Below are 18,242 nucleotides of genomic sequence, written 5' to 3' on the forward strand. Positions count from 1 at the left end.
CCTCACAGTGGTTCGGCCACCATGAAGCCGGGCACTCTAGTGCCAACCTACCAATCAGCTTTTAGGTAAATGTCTACTTGTTTTATGGCAAGAGCACACACACACACACACACACACACACTGGCCACGGTACAGCAGTGCCCCAGTGTTAGAGTTCAAGGTTACCAGAAAGTGAGTCCCAAAAACAATGCAAAACTGGGGGTGGCCATACAAAAAGGGCCTATTTATAACACAAACACCAATAAATTGCCTTGGACTTAAGGTTTAATCATCTCAAATCATGGGGAGCTTGCAGGTAGTTTTTACTGTAACCTGCCATGAACACTGGCCTGCCGTGTTCCAAGTGAATGTTTTTTTTTTTTTTTTTTTTTTTTTTTTGGTGTAAGAATTTTATTGCACTTTTTTATCACATACAAGACAAATCGATAATCACCTATAGTGCGTTCGCCTACAACCGCAATGGGCCGGCGTCCAGCAACCATGGTTATCGGCAACAGTTCTAGATGTACACAGCCCATCAGCCGACATCCAGCGGACCGGCGGCGTATTATCAGATAGAAATTAGTCGCACGTCAGTGCTATGGTCGCTGCCTGATACATCAATAATCTTACGTTTTCACAGTTTTTTGATCCTTTAAATTGAAACTTAACTTAACTGTACATTCCCCAACTTGTAGTTCTCCCCCTGCATCCTCCCCTCTGCATCACAGCATCCTCCCTCCTAAGTGCCTGCACTGTACAATTGTTCGTCCTGTGTTGTCACCATCATGCGTTCATTCACACAACTTCAGCTTCTGAATCTGACGTGCCATGCTCAAGTAAATAGTCACGTAAGTATCCCCAGTAGTCTTTGGGCCTAGAGCCGATTGGCAGTTCCTCCTCGTATGTATTGAGCGTGTCTCGGCAATATACCATGTCTTCAATCCAGCGTTTCACCTGTGGTGTTCTTTTACTATTCCAGTGGATTGACACCCTTCTCTTAGCTAACAGGAGTGCAACAGCACAGAATTTACGCTTCAAGGCTCTCAGGTGCGGAGTTATACCCAATAGACAGATCTTTGCTTCACATGGCATGTTAACCCCCAACATGTCGTTCAAAACCTGTATGACTTGTTCCCAATATCCCGCCACCTTTCTACAGTGCCATGCTAGGTGCGTGAAGTCGGCATCTGCTTGTTTGCACCTGCAGCAGTTTGAATCTTCCCGTAAGCCATGCTTGTGCAGTCTCTGAGGGGTGTGGTAGACCTGATGCAAATACTGGTAATGTATTATTTTCAAATTCCCGTTAGGTGTCAGCATACCCGTAAGCATGCATGCGGAGTCCCATTCTACCTCTGTCAGGGGTTCCGCTAGCCCAGCGCTCCACCTGTCCCTGGCCTTGTGTGTGTTGTTTCCCACCGCCCCCTGTGTACTTGCATAAAGCTTGGATACCATGTGAGATGCTTTGGGTGTGGTCAAGAGTAGTTGTAGGGGTGCAAGGGTAGGCGGCTCTTCTGGATATGTCGGGTAGTGTTCACGTATTGCTCTCTGTAGCCTGTAGAAGTTGAAATTAAACAGTTGAGATGGGTTTGTGATGTAATGTAGTTTATCTAGTGTCTGGAATTCTCCATCATTGTATAGGTCCCCCAATGTGTCTATTCCGGCCCGCCGGAACAGATCCATGCCTACCTTTTCCTGTGTCACCGAGAGGGCTGGGTGATGTGCCAGTGGGAGTGTGGGTGCGTACAGTGGCAGACAATTCGCCTCCTTGCCTATTAGTCTCCATGCCTCAGCGGTCGCGTTGACTGTGTTAATATCACGGTCATGGAGCCTGGTGCGTTTGTGCGTGAGTATATTGGCCAAAGGGATCGGGTCAGTGTCACCCGCCTCCACCGCCACATGTGTCAGGAAGGGCACTTCTTGACACCAAAAGTGTGCGTATTGCGCCTGAGCGCATAAGTAATACAGGTAAAAGTCTGGTACTTTGAACCCCCCCCTGGCATATGGCAATGTCATGGTGCGCAGGTCCATCCTCGCCTGCTTGCCCGCCCACAGCAAATTAAGTACTAGCGTCCTGATATTGCGGAAGACAGCAGCGGGAGGTTTTATAGGGATGTTGTTAAATAAATAAAGACATTTCGGTAAAAGCACCATTTTTACTATCGCTGCTCTGTCCGCCAATGAAAGTGGAAGCCTGTTCCATTTCTTTATTTTATCTTCCAGGGTTGCGATCGTCCGCCCATAGTTTGTCCTAATGACCACTTCAGGGTCTCTGTGAAACCATACTCCCAGATATTTTGTGGGTTCCTCCTGCCACTCCAACGGATAGTCTAGTTGGCTGTGTGCTGTCTGTTAGTGCCAGCACCAGGGATTTATCCCAGTTTATCTGTAAGCCGGCTTGGTGACCAAATTTTATATATTCCCTCAGGAGGGGATTTAGGTGTTGTTCCGGGTGTTTAACATACAGCACCATGTCATCCGCGTACAGTGAGATGTGTATGGGTCGGGAGGGCATTTGAATCGCCGAGTGGTGATAGTGTTGCCGGATTTTGCAGGCTAGAGGCTCCAGCACTAGAGCGAAAAGCATCGGTGATAGTGGGCACCCCTGCCTAGTACCTCTGCAGATTTGTATGGGTTCTGATATGTACCTGTTTACTCTGATGCGTGCCGTCAAGTTTGTGTAGAGCATCGCTATCCATCCCTGAAATATCCATGGGAATCCCATGCGCACCAGCACCGCACGGATAAAGGGCCAGCCAATAGTGTCGAACGCTTTAGCAGCGTATAACAGTACTGCCACAGCCTTCGTTTCCGGAGCTAGATAGTGTGCTAACGTGAACAGTGTGTGGGTGTTGAGTGGTGGCCCTGTCTGGGATGAATCCCGACTGATCAGGTCGGATTAACATTGGCATGAGTGGCTTTAGCCTGTCTGCCAGTAGACTAGCTATGATTTTGGTGTCTACATTTAACAACGACAAAGGTCGGTATGAATCACATTTATCTGCGTCTTTGCCCGGCTTCAGCAATGTGATGTGCAAGGCTTCCCTTAGCGATGTCGGCAGTGTCTGGGCCTCATGCGCCGTCCCGTACATCTGTACTAAGTGTGGTGCAAGTATGTCAGCGTATGCCTTATAAAATTCCGCTACAAAGCCATCCGGCCCCGGTGCTTTGTTGTTGGGTAGGCGCCTAATGGTGTCCGTGACTTCCTCTACAGTTATGGGGCGTTCTAGGTATTTCCTATGTCCATCAGCTAATCACGCCATCTCAATATCCTCATTGTATTTCAATAATTCAGGCTGTGACGGCGAGGGGTGTGCCTCGTATAGCGTGCCATATGTTTTCATGAATTCTCGCAGTATACCCTTGGTGTCCGTGACCACCTCCCCGGTGCTAGTAGTTATGGATGTGATATTTTGAGGTGTTTTGCCTGCGCATATCTTTGCGGCCAGCTCCCTGCCCGGTCTACCTCCTTCTCCATATCTCCTGGCAGTAGCTCGTTTAGTCACATATTGTAGCTCGTCCGTCGCAAATTTAGCATGTTCCGTCAACAGTGACTGGATATCCCCCAAGATTTTGGTGTCTCCCGTTTGTGTGTATGCCTGTTCTAGTGCGTGAATGGCTTGTTCCCGTGTGTGTAGTTGATGTCTTATATCCTTGAGGATGCCAGAGGCTGTACTGAGGCAGACTCCCCGGATTGTAGCCTTGAAGGCCTCCCATAGCAAACCTGGGTCTTCCGTGGTTGGGCCGTTAAGATCGAAGTATTCCCTTATTGCCTTATGTATTGTGATGGCGTACACTGGGTCTCTCAATGCAGCTGCGTTAAAACGCCAGGTGAAGGGTGGTGGGTCGTAGTGCGGGATATCTACTTCTAAAAGTACCGGACTGTGGTCCGATAGTGTACGTGGCAAGTGCGCAACATCTAACACCCATGAGAGTACATCTTGAGTGCCCAGCCAGTAATCTATCCTGGACCAACTATTGTTCGCCGCGTTTATGTGTGTCGCTGTTGCAACCCCTGGGTTACGAACCCTCCATAAATCTACCAAATGTAGGTCCTTCATGGCGTCTCTCACCATTGTCCTAGCATTACCATGTTGTTCCAAAGTGTGCGCTGCTCTGTCTAGAGCGTCCTGCATCGTGACATTGAAATCCCCTCCCCACAGTACATGGGGTATTTGCATGTTTGTGATGTTGTGCCATACCTTGCTAAAAAAACCTGGGTCATCCACATTAGGGCCATACGTGTTCACCAATAGAATCTGTTGCCGTCTAAGCCTGCCAGCTAGTAGCACGCTCCGCCCAGCAGTGTCTCTGTGTATGTCAGTAATTTCAAAGCCCGTACCCTTCCTGATTAATATGCTCACTCCTCTTGAATATGTTGAGTAGCTAGAGTGAACTACCGTTTCAGCCCATCTTGCCCCCAGTGTGGAGGTGCCATCTCGTTCTAAGTGTGTTTCCTGCAAAAAAACAATGTTAATTTGCAATCTATCAAAATAAGCAAATAGTCGCCTGATCTTCTTCGGGTTGCCTAGACCCCTCACATTCCAAGTGATAAACTTCAGCGTGTTACTACGTGACATGCGTACGTGTTTGGTGATGAATTATCCACTTAAGATGTCTAGTCTGCTTGTTATAGTGCGTGTGCATGGTGCTATACCGTACATCATTTAAGAGTGACAACATCATTTGCTGATTACAAACATTATTCACATGACAGTGCATTTCTAAGGGGTTCGCCATGCTTCTCAGACACAGAGGTTGCAGTCGGTTAGGTTTTGATTTTCCCACTCTCCCCCCACCCACTTTAGCGCCCAAACTTTGCCAAAGCCATCCCTGAATTAACTTTAACTTTAACAGTAACTTCTGCGTCCAACATAGTTCGGGGTACACCCTCCTGGGGGTGTCACCAGGTTCACACATCTCCATCCACATAGTGGATGTGGACGGTCGCAAACGCGCGTTTTAGTGAATAACTTGTGTGTGACTTCCTCCAACCCCGTTCCCCCACTCAACATAGTTAGTATCACTGAAATGCCATTTCTCCAGCACACTAGACTCCCCTTTGTCTCTAGTCCCAGCGCATAGGTGGGGTGGCGCTAAGCAATGTACGCAGTGTCTCTCGCTCAGCAAGCAGTCGAACAACAAGGCCGGTCGGGGTCGCAGCCACCTGCCCGCTGCCTCTCATTCCAGTAGCCGGCCCCTCCGCCCCTCCTCGCCTACAATAGCACTGCGTATACTTACAACCGAAACAGCACCTCCGCGGCATCTCAGACACAGGGACAGTACTCACAGCAAGTTCGTAAGTGCTTTTCCTGTCCAGTTGCCGCCACCCACGTTGCCATCATGGTCCATGTGATTGTCCGCAGGCAACAGCGTCCATAGATAGCCGTGACTTGTTAGTGAAATCCGTAAATCCATCTGGCTTGATAGTGGTCTGCCTCACTCATTCCACGTCACTCGTCGGTTCATTCCGGTCTTGCTGTTTTCCCCGCTTTCCTTGTTGCTTGACATATTCCTGTGCCGCCTGCACCGTTTGTAGTATGACAGGTTTCCCGCCGGTGATGACTTTGAGTTTCGCCGGATATAGTATGGCGTACTCCATGCCAAGTTCTCTTAGCTTCTTTTTGACAGGAGCGAATTCTTTCCGAGCCTGTTGCACCGCCATGGTGTGGTCTGGGTAGAACTCTAGCGTGTTCCCCTGGTGAGTAATTTTCCCCAGCTCTCTTGCCAGTCTCAGGACCGTGTCTCTGTCCCTGTAATTAAGCATGCGGGCAATGATCATGCGCGGGGTGGCTCCGGGTTTCGGCACAGGCGCTAGTGACCGGTGTGCACGCTCCACTAGGAACACTGGAGACAGTTTGTCGGCTCCAAAGAGTTCTTTCAGCAGGGTTTCTATATAGGTCTCCATTTTCCCTGTGTTTGTGGATTCCGGCAGGCCCGAAATCCGAACGTTGTTCCGCCTGGACCTAGCTTCCTGGTCCTCCACCCTGGCTCGCAGGCTTTCCACTGTTTTTTCTAGGGCCCCGCAGGTCTTGGTTGTGGTCTTCTGCTCATCTTCAAGCCTCGAGATTCGCTGCTCTGCTTCCGTGAGGCGCCCGTCGTGCTGTTCAATTTTCGCCGCCATGTTGTCGACCCTCCGCACCACGTTGTCGAGCTTTCCGTTCATCTCTTGCAAACTCTGCTGTATCGCCCTCAGTACCGACTCCATGCCCGTGCCCTCTGGTGTCTCCTTGCCCCCGTCCATCTCCGAGTCTGTCGTGTTATTTCTACCTTGGTTCCGCTTTTCGAACTGGAGCTTAGTTTGGTTCCGGTCAGGCTTCCCCATTTCAGGGTGCTGTTTGGACGTGTGCTGTTCTGCCGTTTTAGGGCTGCTGCCCGATGTTGTGCTGGCTGTGGAGATGGCACGAGGCGCTGTTACTGCAGCTCCCCCTCTCGCTGTTCGTGTGGTCATCAGCGGGCTACCGCAGGCTCGGATGCAATCTGGTCCCTAACGAGGTCTCTGTCGTCCGGTGTGGCAGGTGTTGCCTTTTGCTGGTCTTTTGGGGCACATCAAGGGTAACAGCCCACACTCTCACATCCCGCTGTGGGGGGGGGCAGTCCCCGTACAGTTGGTGGAGCCGGCGCTATGTTGATGGCAGCACGTGTAGATATCAGGCGCCGTCGTGTGCGTTATACCCCGTCTGCGCACCCTCGATTCTGGTGTACTCGCGGCTCCCTTCGTTACCCCATGCGGGGACCCCGCTGTCAGTGCGCCGCGTATGTACCGATGCGTGGCACAGTCAGAAAGCGCCAGGATCCTCTCACCGCTGCCGGTCTACAGATGTGTGCGCCTCAGACAGTCTACGAAGGGGGTCTGTCCGGCGGGAACGTCCGCCGCTGCCGCCAGCCTTGTGCGTTCCACGGGCGCCGCCATCTTGCCCTCAGTGGAACGCACGCCGATTTTCTGTGGCGCTGTGCCCCGGGGTCTTACAAGAGCCCTGCAGAGTCCTCGACGGTGGTTAATAACCACTTACCAAGCAGCGCCGGGTGGTAGTATGTGTCTTGCAGCGCTGAGTGTCACTGGAAGCTCCGGTTCGCCGAGCATCCGAAGCGGCCATTTTGCGATGTGTCAGCGAGGACTCCGGGATTTGGGCTGGATCTGTCCTTCCTCGCTCAGCAAGCTGTATTTTCGTTCTGGGAGATGCCGGCCTTACATTCCGACGCCCATAGTCATAATCGCCGCTGTTTTTGGTGGGGTTTTAAGGGGTTAAATGTCGCTAGGCGCGCGACCGTCCGGCGGAGCTGACACGCTAGCCAGCCATTCCCCAGTGCGCCCTCTAGCGCCCCCTGTTCCAAGTGAATGTTGGGTAAGTTTGCCCCAGGAAATTTTACCCTATTGGTTAAGGAGTGCCCAGGAGCCACCCCAACCCACCTCTCGTGCCAGGCATAAATGTGTCACTCCAAGGCACCTCCTTAGAACAGTTTCTTAACCTGCAGAAGATCAGACTGGACTGGACCTGCTCCCTTTTGTATACAATATAATGAAGTGGAATCCAAGTATCATCTTGCTGACCTCCTGTGTGCCTACAGGAACATAACCAGCTGAAAAGGTTGTTTTACTAAAGTACCCAGATGTCCAGTGGCACTGGGCTGCAACTGGACTTTAATCTTGGCCTCTGTCTTGACACCCTGAGAGTCTTGAAGTGGCCTCCCTGAAGATCCTGGGGTCCTTAGAATTGTACTACAGTGATTGTTAGGGCACCAGAAAAAAGTTTGGAAACGTTTTAAAACATTTCCTCCAGAGCTTGAGGTGGACCCTTAGGAAAAACTCTCCAGCTGGCAGTTTCATAGCATTGTATTGAATTTTAGCTTTGTCCCAGTCAAGGCTCCTTGCACCTCCGAAAAAACAACTAACTCCCATTCTGCATTTGGACTCAAACAATGTTCTGCGATTAGTTGCCAAAGGTTCAGAGCTTCGACAAGAACATGCCTCAGATATCGCTCCCAGGAGTTGCTACAGTTTCATAGGTAGCCCACTCATGGAGGGGTTTCATCTCAAAATAGTGGCAAAGACCCTTTCTTAAGTGGGACTCAAACTTTTTCGATTTTATTTCTTCCAGACTTTTCCCAGGACAAATCTTCTTGAATGCAACTAGGGCATAATCTCATTCAGTCTCAAGCCCACCTAAGTTCAAGTCTGCCACTTTTTTTTTTTTTTTTAAATATATTTTTATTGCAGGAATCAGCCAAAATTACATAATAGTTCAGAGACATATCATCAAAGTTAATCATAAGAGAAAGACCCCCGTGGGGGAGCATCCTAAGTGCACAGCCATTCAGTCCACATCCCGAATGTCGGGCGGCGTGTGCTTTGAGTCCACGCATGAGGGTCTGGTAGTCTTTCGGTATCGATCCAAATAAATGAACTATCTTCTTCTGCTTTTCTAAACAATCCTGAAAACACCCCTTATTCCCACCCAACCCAATCCCCCCCCCCCCCCCCCAGAGGACCAGGGACTAATCACACGGTATGAAAAAACAATAATGATAGTAAGAGTGTTCTACATTTCCCTCTACCTCTATCCACCACCCTCCTCCCCTTGCCCCGCCAACGGTGTGCTATGTGTGTGGTAAGAGCTTGTGGAAGGAAACCATTTCCTGCTGTATAGAAGATCAGTGCGATATATTTCTATTGGGAACGAGGCTGTGCCACATCATCACTCTCGGAGTCGCTGGAAGAGCTGTAATCGCGCAATGCCTGTACTAACTTCTCCCATTCCTGTGCTGCCTCTAGCGCCTTCTCGTTCTGCTGTCGCCTCGCCATTTGATACCTCAGGGTGCTCTCCCCCGTAGCCCACTTTAGGAGTTCATTGCGCCATTTATTGCCTGTTGGACCAACTCGTGCCTTCCAGTGCCTGGTTATCTCCCGCTTTGCCAGGATGAGCTCAAGATCAATGAACTAACTGGAGAGTTTGTTTTTAGGAGTATGAGGGAACCAATGTAGGATCCCTACCGCCGCGTCAAAGACCAGGGGCCTCCCAGTGACTCCATTAAGAGTGTCGCCTATCAGCAGCCAGTATGAGGACAGCGCTGGACAGGACCACAGCATATGCATGAGGTCCGCCGCAGGCGTTCAGCATCTGGGGCAAGCCGCCGTGTCCGAAGCGAAATATTTCTTGATTTACGCCGGGGTCAGGTAGGCCCAGTGGAGTATGTAAAAATGAACCAACTGAAACCGGGCGTGGCGCGTTCCCTTCCAGGCTCGACGCATTAGTTGTGCCCACGTGGTCTCCGGTATGTCTTTCCCAATATCAGCCTCCCACCGAGTTCTGAGTTTGTCGAGCGGGTGCAGCTCCTCGTTGACCAACCTGGAATATAAACACGTTACCGCTTTGACCGTCCCCTACGACATCATGGCGTAGTGACACTCTGGTTATGTTGGCGGCTCCTCCATACCCTTCTGCCAGTGCGTCTAGATCGCCCGAGTGACTGCTGCGTGAAGCAGGAAATTGCCCCGGGGTATGTCGAAGCGGTCCAGAATCTCCTGGAAGGGCAACAACACTCCATCCTCATAGAGGTCACCCACCAGTTGCAGCCCCGCGTCTTCCCAGTACCTGAAGCGCGACCAGTCGCCCCCGTGTGGTAAGGCGGTGAGCATCCCCAACGGAAACTCCGGAGCATACGGGTGTTTCAGCTCCGCTCAGCCATGGACACGGTTCCAGCACAAACGTATGGTGCGTTCTTCGTGTGTGAGGTCTCTCAAGGCTAATCGCTGTCGCAGTGCAATGTAGGATATAACATGTCTGGGTATACCACTTCCCCTCCCCTCCTCTCTTCTGGGCCTCGGAATTCCCTCGCTATCTCCTGGGTAAAAGTCTGAAGCTGAGCCGCTAAATAATACTTTTCGAAGTCCGGCACCGCTAGGCCCCCCTCCGGTTTCGGCCTCATCAGGGTCTTGAGTGCCACTCTTTGTCGGCCCGATCCCCAGAGGAACGCCACTAACATGGAGTTCAGGAACCGGAAGGTGGCCGGCGGGATCCAGACCAGGACGCGTCCGAAAGTAATATAAAAGTCGAGGGAGTGCCACCATTTTCAGCAGTGCTATGCGTCCAGCCACCAATAGCGGCAAAGTGGCCCAAAAGTCCATACTGCCCCGTAGTGCGCGAACACATCGGGCTATATTGCCGTCTAGGATATCGGCGGGGTCATGATACACATACACTCCTAGGTATTTGAGGCAGCTAGGCTCCCATCTAATCTTTCTGGTGGTGTCGGGTCTGGACTCCCCCTTTCGGACCGGGAACAAACAAGTTTTGGCCCAATTTACTTTGAGGCCCGAGATCTCTCCAAAGGCCGTAAGGGCCGTCTCAGCCCTGGACAAGGCACTGCCCGAGTCCTCAAGGAAGAGTAACAGATCATCGGCATAAAGGGAGATGTATTGCTGCCCCATCAAGGTCCTTAATCCTCCGAAGTGGGCCCCAGTCCGAATCGACAGTGCTAGTGGTTCCACTGCGAGCGCGAAGAGTAGGGGGGATAACGAGCCTCCCTGTCTCGTGCCTCGTTCCACTGCGTATTGTTGGGAGACCAGCGGGCCCGCTCTCACTCTGGCCATTGCCGAAGCATACAGTACCATGGTCCATCGGATAAACCCCTCTCCCAGACCGAAGTGTGCCAGTACTCTGCATAAATACTCCCACTCCAGGCTGTCGAAGGCCTTTTCCAGGTCAATCGAAAGGACTAGGGGGCATGGGGCCTCCACGAGGGGTTCCTCTAGTAAGCGGAATAGGCGGCGAATATTCATAGTCGTATTGCGTTTAGGGATGAATCCCGCCTGATCTTCATGCACTAAGGAGCTCATGTGACCCAACAGTCTCGACGCTAATATGCTGCTCAGAATTTTATAATCTACCGTTAGCATCGAAAGCGGTCGATAAGATGCCGGATCACCGGCCTCCCTGCCAGGCTTGAGAAGGGGGACCACCAGGGCCTCGCGCATCGAGCCGGGGAGGCGTCCCAGGCGCTTCGCTTCCCTATACACCACCAGCAGTCGGGGAGCCAGGAGTTCCACGTAGGTGGAGTAAAATTCCACCGGGAGCCCGTCGAGGCCCGGAGTCTTGTTTCTCGCCATCCCCTTTATGGCGCTACGGATTTCCCCGAGCTCTACGTCTTTACCTAAGTCTTTCGCTATCTCAGGCTCCAGTGCGGGGATCTGCAAGTATTCATCAATTTGGGCAGTGTCCTGTGTTAGTCTGCTGCGGTACAACCTTTCATAGTAACGTAGATAACAATCAAGTATCTCTGGCTGGGTGCTTACTTCGGTGCCGCCCGCGGTACGCATTGTCATCGTCGGGGTGGTACTTCTCATGGGGTTGGCTAGCCAGGCTTGAAGTGCTCCCGATTTACCCCCCTCTGTCAGCGACCTGGTTACATAAGCCTTATAGTCGAAGCTACGCAATCGTTCGACTTCGACAGATACCACTTCCCTCGCTGCTGAGGTTTGTTCCTGAAGTTCTGGGTGGCCGGGGCGGAGAAGCTCCATCTCGCGGAGTTTCCGGTCCGCCTTGGCCAGGTCTTCGAGGATGACCCGCCTCATTCCCACCTTCTTAGTTATGCAGTAACCTCTAACAACCACTTTAAAAGCATCCCACTCTGAAGCCCTCATCCCAGTCGTGCCCTCATTAATCACTAAGTATTCAGCGATTTTTGTCCTCCAGGTCCGTCTTGAACACCAGATCCTCCAATATCTCGGGGTGCAGCTTCCAAGTGGGTACACTAGGGACACCCGGAAACCATCGAAAATCTGCTATTAGGGGGTTATGATCAGAGATGGTCCCGGCCAAGTATTCAGACCGCACGGTCGCGGACACCAGTTCCGTCGATCCCAACAGCCCATCCAACTTCACATGCAACTCATGCATGCCAGAGAAGTGGGAATAGGCCCTGGTGCATGGGTGCTGCGCTCGCCAAATGTCTGTCAGCCCCCACTGAACCTGCCACTCCCTCCTACCTTTATCCACTCTCCGGACTGGCGAGTCCGGAAGGGGGGGATGCGGTCGATCGAGATAAACGTCCACCACCGAGTTAAAGTCTCCTCCCATCAGGAGGGACCCCGATAGGAAATGGGCCAGAGAGCCCGACAGCGCGGTCAAGAAAGCAAGTTGGTCCACTTTAGGCGCATAAATGCAACAAATGTTCAAAGTTCTACCCCCTAATATTCCAGAAATTGCCACGTATCGTCCCTCCGGATCCACCACGGATTCAACAACCTGTAGGGGCACCCCAGCACGCACCCAGATCAACACCCCTCTGGCGTAGGCTGAGTATGTGGTGTAGTATACCTGCCCTCTCCACCTGCGCTGGAGCGCCAATCCTTCTGCTTTAGTGAGGTGTGTCTCCTGTAGCAGCGCAATCTGAACCCCTCTGCGAACTATGTAAGCATGGATCCTATGCCGTCTGGACGTAGTGTGAAGGCCTCACACATTCCAAGTGATACATTTCAAATTAGTGACATCAGCCATTGTCCCACAGTGTCTCATCTAGTTTCCTCCAGCAACGCTCAGCTATAGACAGTTTTACAGTTAGCTTCACACCAATGGCGGTCTCCCCCCCCCCCCTCCCCCAACAACAACTTCCCCCTGCCGCAAACTCCCCTCCACCCTCCCCAGAACAGGTCCCAAATAGTACCATCTAGTTCCCATCCAAACCGTACCCTCAGAAATCCCCCCCCTTCCCAACTAACCCTACGGTAGCCACCGCAGGTGTGCCTGAAGGGCTGAGTGGGGGCCGAGCGCCGATAGGGGGTCACCGTGTCTCAGTGCTGCCGAGACATGACCGAGCTCCAGATCATAAAGATCGGGAAGAAAAAGCTACCCCAACCCACCCGGTAATCCACGGTCCAGCAGCTCTCTCCAGGGTCCCTCCACCCTCTGCCACGCTCCCTCACCCAAATGGAATCATCTCACCCGAGTTCATCCCTGCCCATCTAGTAGGCCTTCTGACGAGTCAGGAGTAATCCCAGGTAAGGTCACACTGTCAGTCTCGGAGTCCTCCGTGTCCGATTGGCCCCCACCTCCGCCGTGTTCCGAGTCTTCCGTGATGGGCCCGCGTTGGGAGCTGGATAAGTTGGATACCATCTCCAACACTCCTCGCCGCTCGGCCGCGGTCTCAACCGTCAAGGGTCTGCCACGGCGGTTCCGCAGTCTCTTGGATCACCGCTGTCGCCCAACTTCCGATGTCGTTTGGAAGGAGGAACCAAAGCCATCTTTACCAGCTCTGTATAGTTCGAGCCAATTGCATACATCCTCTGGATTTTCGAAGAATTTAGTCGTGTCTTCCAGGATGATGCGTAGTTTCGCTGGAAACAGTAGGGAGTACTGAATGCCCTCACTCCGCAACTCTCGTTTGACCGCCAGGAATGAGGCCCGCTTACGTTGGGTTTCGTAGGTGTAGTCTGTGAAAATGTTCACTTGACTGTTCTCCACCTGGTACGGGCCGTTGTGCCTGGCGGCATTGAGGAGGAGATCTCTGTCCCGGAAATGTAGTAATCGCGCCACCACCGGGCGCGGGGATCGGCCCTGTTGCAGAGGCCTGGCCGGTACCTATGCGCCCGCTCCAGAGTGTAAAAGGAGGAGAGCCCCTCAGGCGCCACCACAGTTCGGAGCCAATTCTCTAGATCGGCCACCATGTCGCTATTTTCAATCTTCTCCGGTAGGCCCACCACACGGATGTTATTCCTCCTGTTACGCCCTTCTGCGTCCTCCGCGCGTCTCTCCAACTCCCCGATCCGGGTTAGGGCATCTTATATGGTGGCGGCAAGGGTTTTTTGCGCGGGTTCCAAGATTCTCATCGAGCTCTCCACTTCTTTGACCTATCCGAGAGTTTACCATGGTCCGCCCTGAGTAGGCCCAAACTCGTTGCGACTTGAGCAATGTCTTGTTGTAAGGCCATTCGTATGTCTGCGATCGCCTCCAGGATCCTATCAAATTGTTGCTGTAGATGAGGGTCCCCGGATCTCTCCGGGTCCTGCCGGTCGTCTTTGTCAGGAGCCTCCGTGTCCGAGACGGTTTGAGTGCCACCTTTAGCTCCCTTTGGCTTCCCCATGACGGCCGCGTTTTGCCGTGGGGAACTCGACGGACGTCCCGCCAGGAAGGGGTTTCAGTTAAGTGTCTTCAGGCGTCGGGTGTAGGGCCCTGGTGTCACAGGCCGGTAACCACATCCAGCGTAGTAGCGCGGAGTTCCCCCACCAGTCGGCCGTCCAGTGGTGAGCCGCAACCCCGTCTCCGGGAGCAAGCAGAGGGGGGGGAAGAAGGAGCGATCGCCGCGAGGCAACGTGGCCCCGCCGGACTCTGGTTAGGCCTCGGTCGTCAGCCACTGATCTCGTCGAACCTCCGGCAGACCATCCGAGTGCTGTACAGCTGCTTGCAATGTTCCTCAGGACCCAAGGGGGTCAGGACTCAATGGCGTCGAGCACTCCCGTTGTTAGTTTCAGGATCTAGACTGGGTAAGTCCGCTCCGTCTCGGGCAAATCAGCGCCTCCAGCCACGCCCTCCGGCATCGAGGGCCTTCGCAACACCGACAGAGTGATCAGCGATCGTCCGGAAGGGCCTTCGGTGTCTGTAACCCCCCGGGCAGTCGGATGGACCGGCGGTCTCTCCCGGTCCGAGGCTCCCTCCAGGCCTATAGAGCCGGAGCGGGCGCCATCTTGAGCTCCGCTCCGCTCACTTCGCAACTTCGATTTTCTTCAAGACCAGTTGGTTTTCGGGGTTCTTCAGACGCCCCGCCAAGTCGGCCCCACCATGCTCTTCCGTTTGAGGGGTTTGTGGTGCTTAAGACCCTCGGAATTCAGGATGAATGCGGGCTCGGTCTCGGAGCCGAGCACTCAGGCGACCACCGCCATCGGCGTCCAAACCACGCCCCAAGTCTGCCACTTTTATAAACTACCATTGGTACTTTGCGCTTTATGCTGCTGTTTTCATTTAATCATTAAAAAAAATCATATCTCCAGTTCCCTTTATTTGATTTTTTTTTTCTTACTACATTTTTCTTTTCATTTTTAAATTGGCTGTAGACTTTTATTACGTTTTCTGTGACTTTTTCTACTTTGTATGCACAGCTTAAATACTATACACCTTGCCTTTGATTAAAAAAACCTGGCTACTTCATGTCACATTACTAGGGAGTAGGCTCAGATGTATCATTTATTTTTTGTGACATCTAGCAGGTGGTGCCCTTATCTTTCGAGATGGATGTTCACTCAAATTAATAATCCACTTTCCTACATTTTGTAAAAACATTGCTATGAAATTTGGAAGATTGTGCTATTTATATTCTCAAAGTATGGGCCTACTAATTTGACCTTTCATTGTTATTGATAAATTGTATATTTTTGTTTTAGTGATCAGTCTCTCTTAACTTTAAGGCCAGATGGTGTATTCAGTAAGACGGAGATGTGGGCAGCAGTTGGCAATTGAAGCACCAGTGGAAGCAGACATAGTCAGCACTGTGCCTGAGTCTGCAACACCAGCAGCACTGGGTTACGCAGAGAAGGTAGTCATGCATTTTAATCAGTTATTCCAATATTGTGTTGATAAGATCATTGGAAATATTTCTGAAGCATACATTTTTCTTGTGCCTATATTAAATTGCCACCAGACTGTATATTTAATGTTCTAACTTTGTTCCCCTCGTCTGCAGTGTGGGTTGCAGTATGTGGAAGTCCTCTGTAAAAATCGCTATGTTGGGAGAACCTTTATCCAGCCAAATATGAGATTACGGCAGCTGGGAGTCGCCAAAAAATTTGGAGTCTTATCGGATAACTTTGCTGGCAAAAGGGTCGTCCTTGTGGATGATTCCATTGTGCGAGGGAATACAATCTCTCCTATTATAAAGCTGCTGCGGGACTCTGGTGCAAAAGAGGTGAGCACACTCGACAGCAAATTGTAAAGTGTGAAAAAATCCAGATTTATTGTAAAGTCCAGTTCAAAAAGTCTGTTTTACTGCACTCTACACTGGGTACATTTTTTGATTCTTTGCTGCATAATCTCATCTAAGAATAATACAAAATAAATTCAATGGCTGCCAAAGTACTGGTAGAATAATTCAGGATACAAACCTATATTTACGCAATACTAGCCAATGGGAAAGATCACTCCTCGGTCGCTATTGACGGGATTTGAGTGAAAGGGTCCATTCAAAGGCAACAGCCTTACCCCATTAGGTAACTCTGTAAATTACGCAGACCAATGAGGCCACTACTTTGAAACTGAAAATGTTTTCACAGACTAATTACCATAAGTTGGTAACAAAATGTGCATGATGATCACATGGAAAGGACTTTTTCATGGATACGTTTACTTCAGGAAATTGTAGCAGCAGAGATAAGAACCATATCCATGTACTTATACAGCCTTCTGCACAAAAAAATGAATGATTCTACAGCATGTCTCCCGGTTCAGGTACACTTAGTGAGTTAGTTGGACACTGATTCTTTTTTTAGAACTCTGGGAGCCTTGCATATAGTTGCAAGTGAAAGAAGCTGAGGGGATACGTGGATTGATACAGTAAGGAGGCTTCTGTCAGGGACTAGCTACGAATTTCAAAGGTAGCTATCAACCTACTAGGATCTGATCAAAATGAGTTTTTTGGTAATGTACAGCTTTCTGATTTACTGGTATTATTGTTCTTATTGTTTTCAGAACTCCTGCTATAAAAGCAGCTAAAGGTGGGAGGGGCCCTCAGTCGAAGCACGGAGAATACATGTAACTGCCACACGGACATAATAAGCGCGGGTGCTTGATAGTCCCAGAAGACCAGGAAAGAGGTGGCGCTGAAGTTCAGGGTGCGAGTGACAGCATCCAATGCTTGGAGCTGAAAGGACAGCGAGTTTTACATATGCTCCAGACTGAAGTGGCCCAGATGGCCCAACTCAGTCGTATCATAAAGCTTAACTAAAGCTGTCGGAATACAGCCGACAGAAGCCTGTAGAGAGTGTGAAGGTCGCATTAGTGGAGACGGAGTTGAGGAGAGAACACAGGGGCATTTGCCAGAGCTGAAGATTATTGAATGGGGCACTAAAGAATTGAAGGCAGTGGGGCATTTGGACATTGAAGCTGAGAAACGTCAACACACACCAATTCCTACAGGCCACAGTAGGTAACCGGGGAGGCCTGGGATGTCACAAGAAGCCTAGATTGGGCAGTTGCATAGCAGGGACATAGTCAGTATTGTCAGAGTTCAGCCGCATTCTATCTAGGAAGCCACCTATTGCTTTGCAACAGTGTATAGGAGTAGTGATGGGCACCAGTCCCAGGAAGAAGGAGGAAGCTGCCCAGATGACAACGGGCCGCACCAAAAACTGGGGCACGCTCAAGGAGATGTTCTCGAAGCAAACTGCTTCACAAGAAGGGGACACCCCAAATACAGCAAGTAGAGCACCCTCACCATCAGGGGAAGATATGTAAGCCCCGTTAACACAACCCTATTTGGAATCACTGTTCTCCAGTATTAGGGGTGTGTTTCATAGGTTCACATGCCTGAATTATTCCCCGTCGTCGGAGTGGGAGTCCCACGGTATATAAAAAAGTAATAAAATGCCATAATACAAATAGCAAATATCAGAAATACCCAACCAGGAAGTAAAGTAGCACCAGCTACAGTAGAAAAAACCTTCACAATCGTGACTATCCTAGTCATTATGTCTTAGTCCAAACTGCAGCCAATCAGGCGACAGCACCCACCAGAATGTTCTCCCCAGAGGCTCAGGCTCTCAGATTTTCTACCGCACGTCGTGTGAAGGGAGTCTCCCTGAGCTCTGCTCAGTTTTTTCTTCTACACAGTTAGTTTCTTCAAGTTTCACAGATGTCTTCTTCAAAATCCCTGTTCAGGGACTGTGATTCTTGTGGGAAGCAAAGACTTTTCAAGGAAGATCCCCACAAAAAATGTTTATATTGCCTTTATCCGGACCATAAGGCAAAAGAGCGCAAGATCTGCCGGACCTTCCCCCCCCTAAGACCATCAGGGATAGAGAAGGACGACTGCTGTTGTGGCTTAACAGACTCAAGGACAAGGAGGACCCTTTGTCTGAGGTAGGAAGCATTGCCTCTGGCTCTTCATTTCTTTCTACTAAGAGGAAGGCTGAAACAGAAGTTTCATCTCCAAGGGCGAAGGTGGCTAAGAAGGCTCAATCCTCTCAGGATGCTCCTGGGCCTAGTACTTCGAGTAAGACTCTCCCACCTACTAAGGGGGATAGTACGCCCTCTAAGAAGTCTGGGAAATCTACAGTTCCC

The 18,242-nt window shown here is 50.9% G+C and overlaps 1 protein-coding gene across 1 annotated transcript in view; it reads left to right on the forward strand.

Annotated features, from left to right (window-relative positions):
- PPAT (phosphoribosyl pyrophosphate amidotransferase) overlaps window positions 1-18,242 on the forward strand; it is a 335,241-nt gene that overhangs the window by 274,445 nt on the left and 42,554 nt on the right. The window contains exons 8-9 of the mRNA XM_086962610.1: window positions 15,377-15,504; window positions 15,652-15,873. Coding sequence (XP_086818736.1) covers window positions 15,377-15,504; window positions 15,652-15,873 — 350 coding nt within the window. The remainder of the gene's footprint in view (window positions 1-15,376; window positions 15,505-15,651; window positions 15,874-18,242) is intronic.

Source organism: Lissotriton vulgaris, chromosome 3_1 (genome assembly GCF_964263255.1).
Source record: "Lissotriton vulgaris chromosome 3_1, aLisVul1.2, whole genome shotgun sequence".
Lineage (NCBI taxonomy): Eukaryota > Metazoa > Chordata > Amphibia > Caudata > Salamandridae > Lissotriton > Lissotriton vulgaris.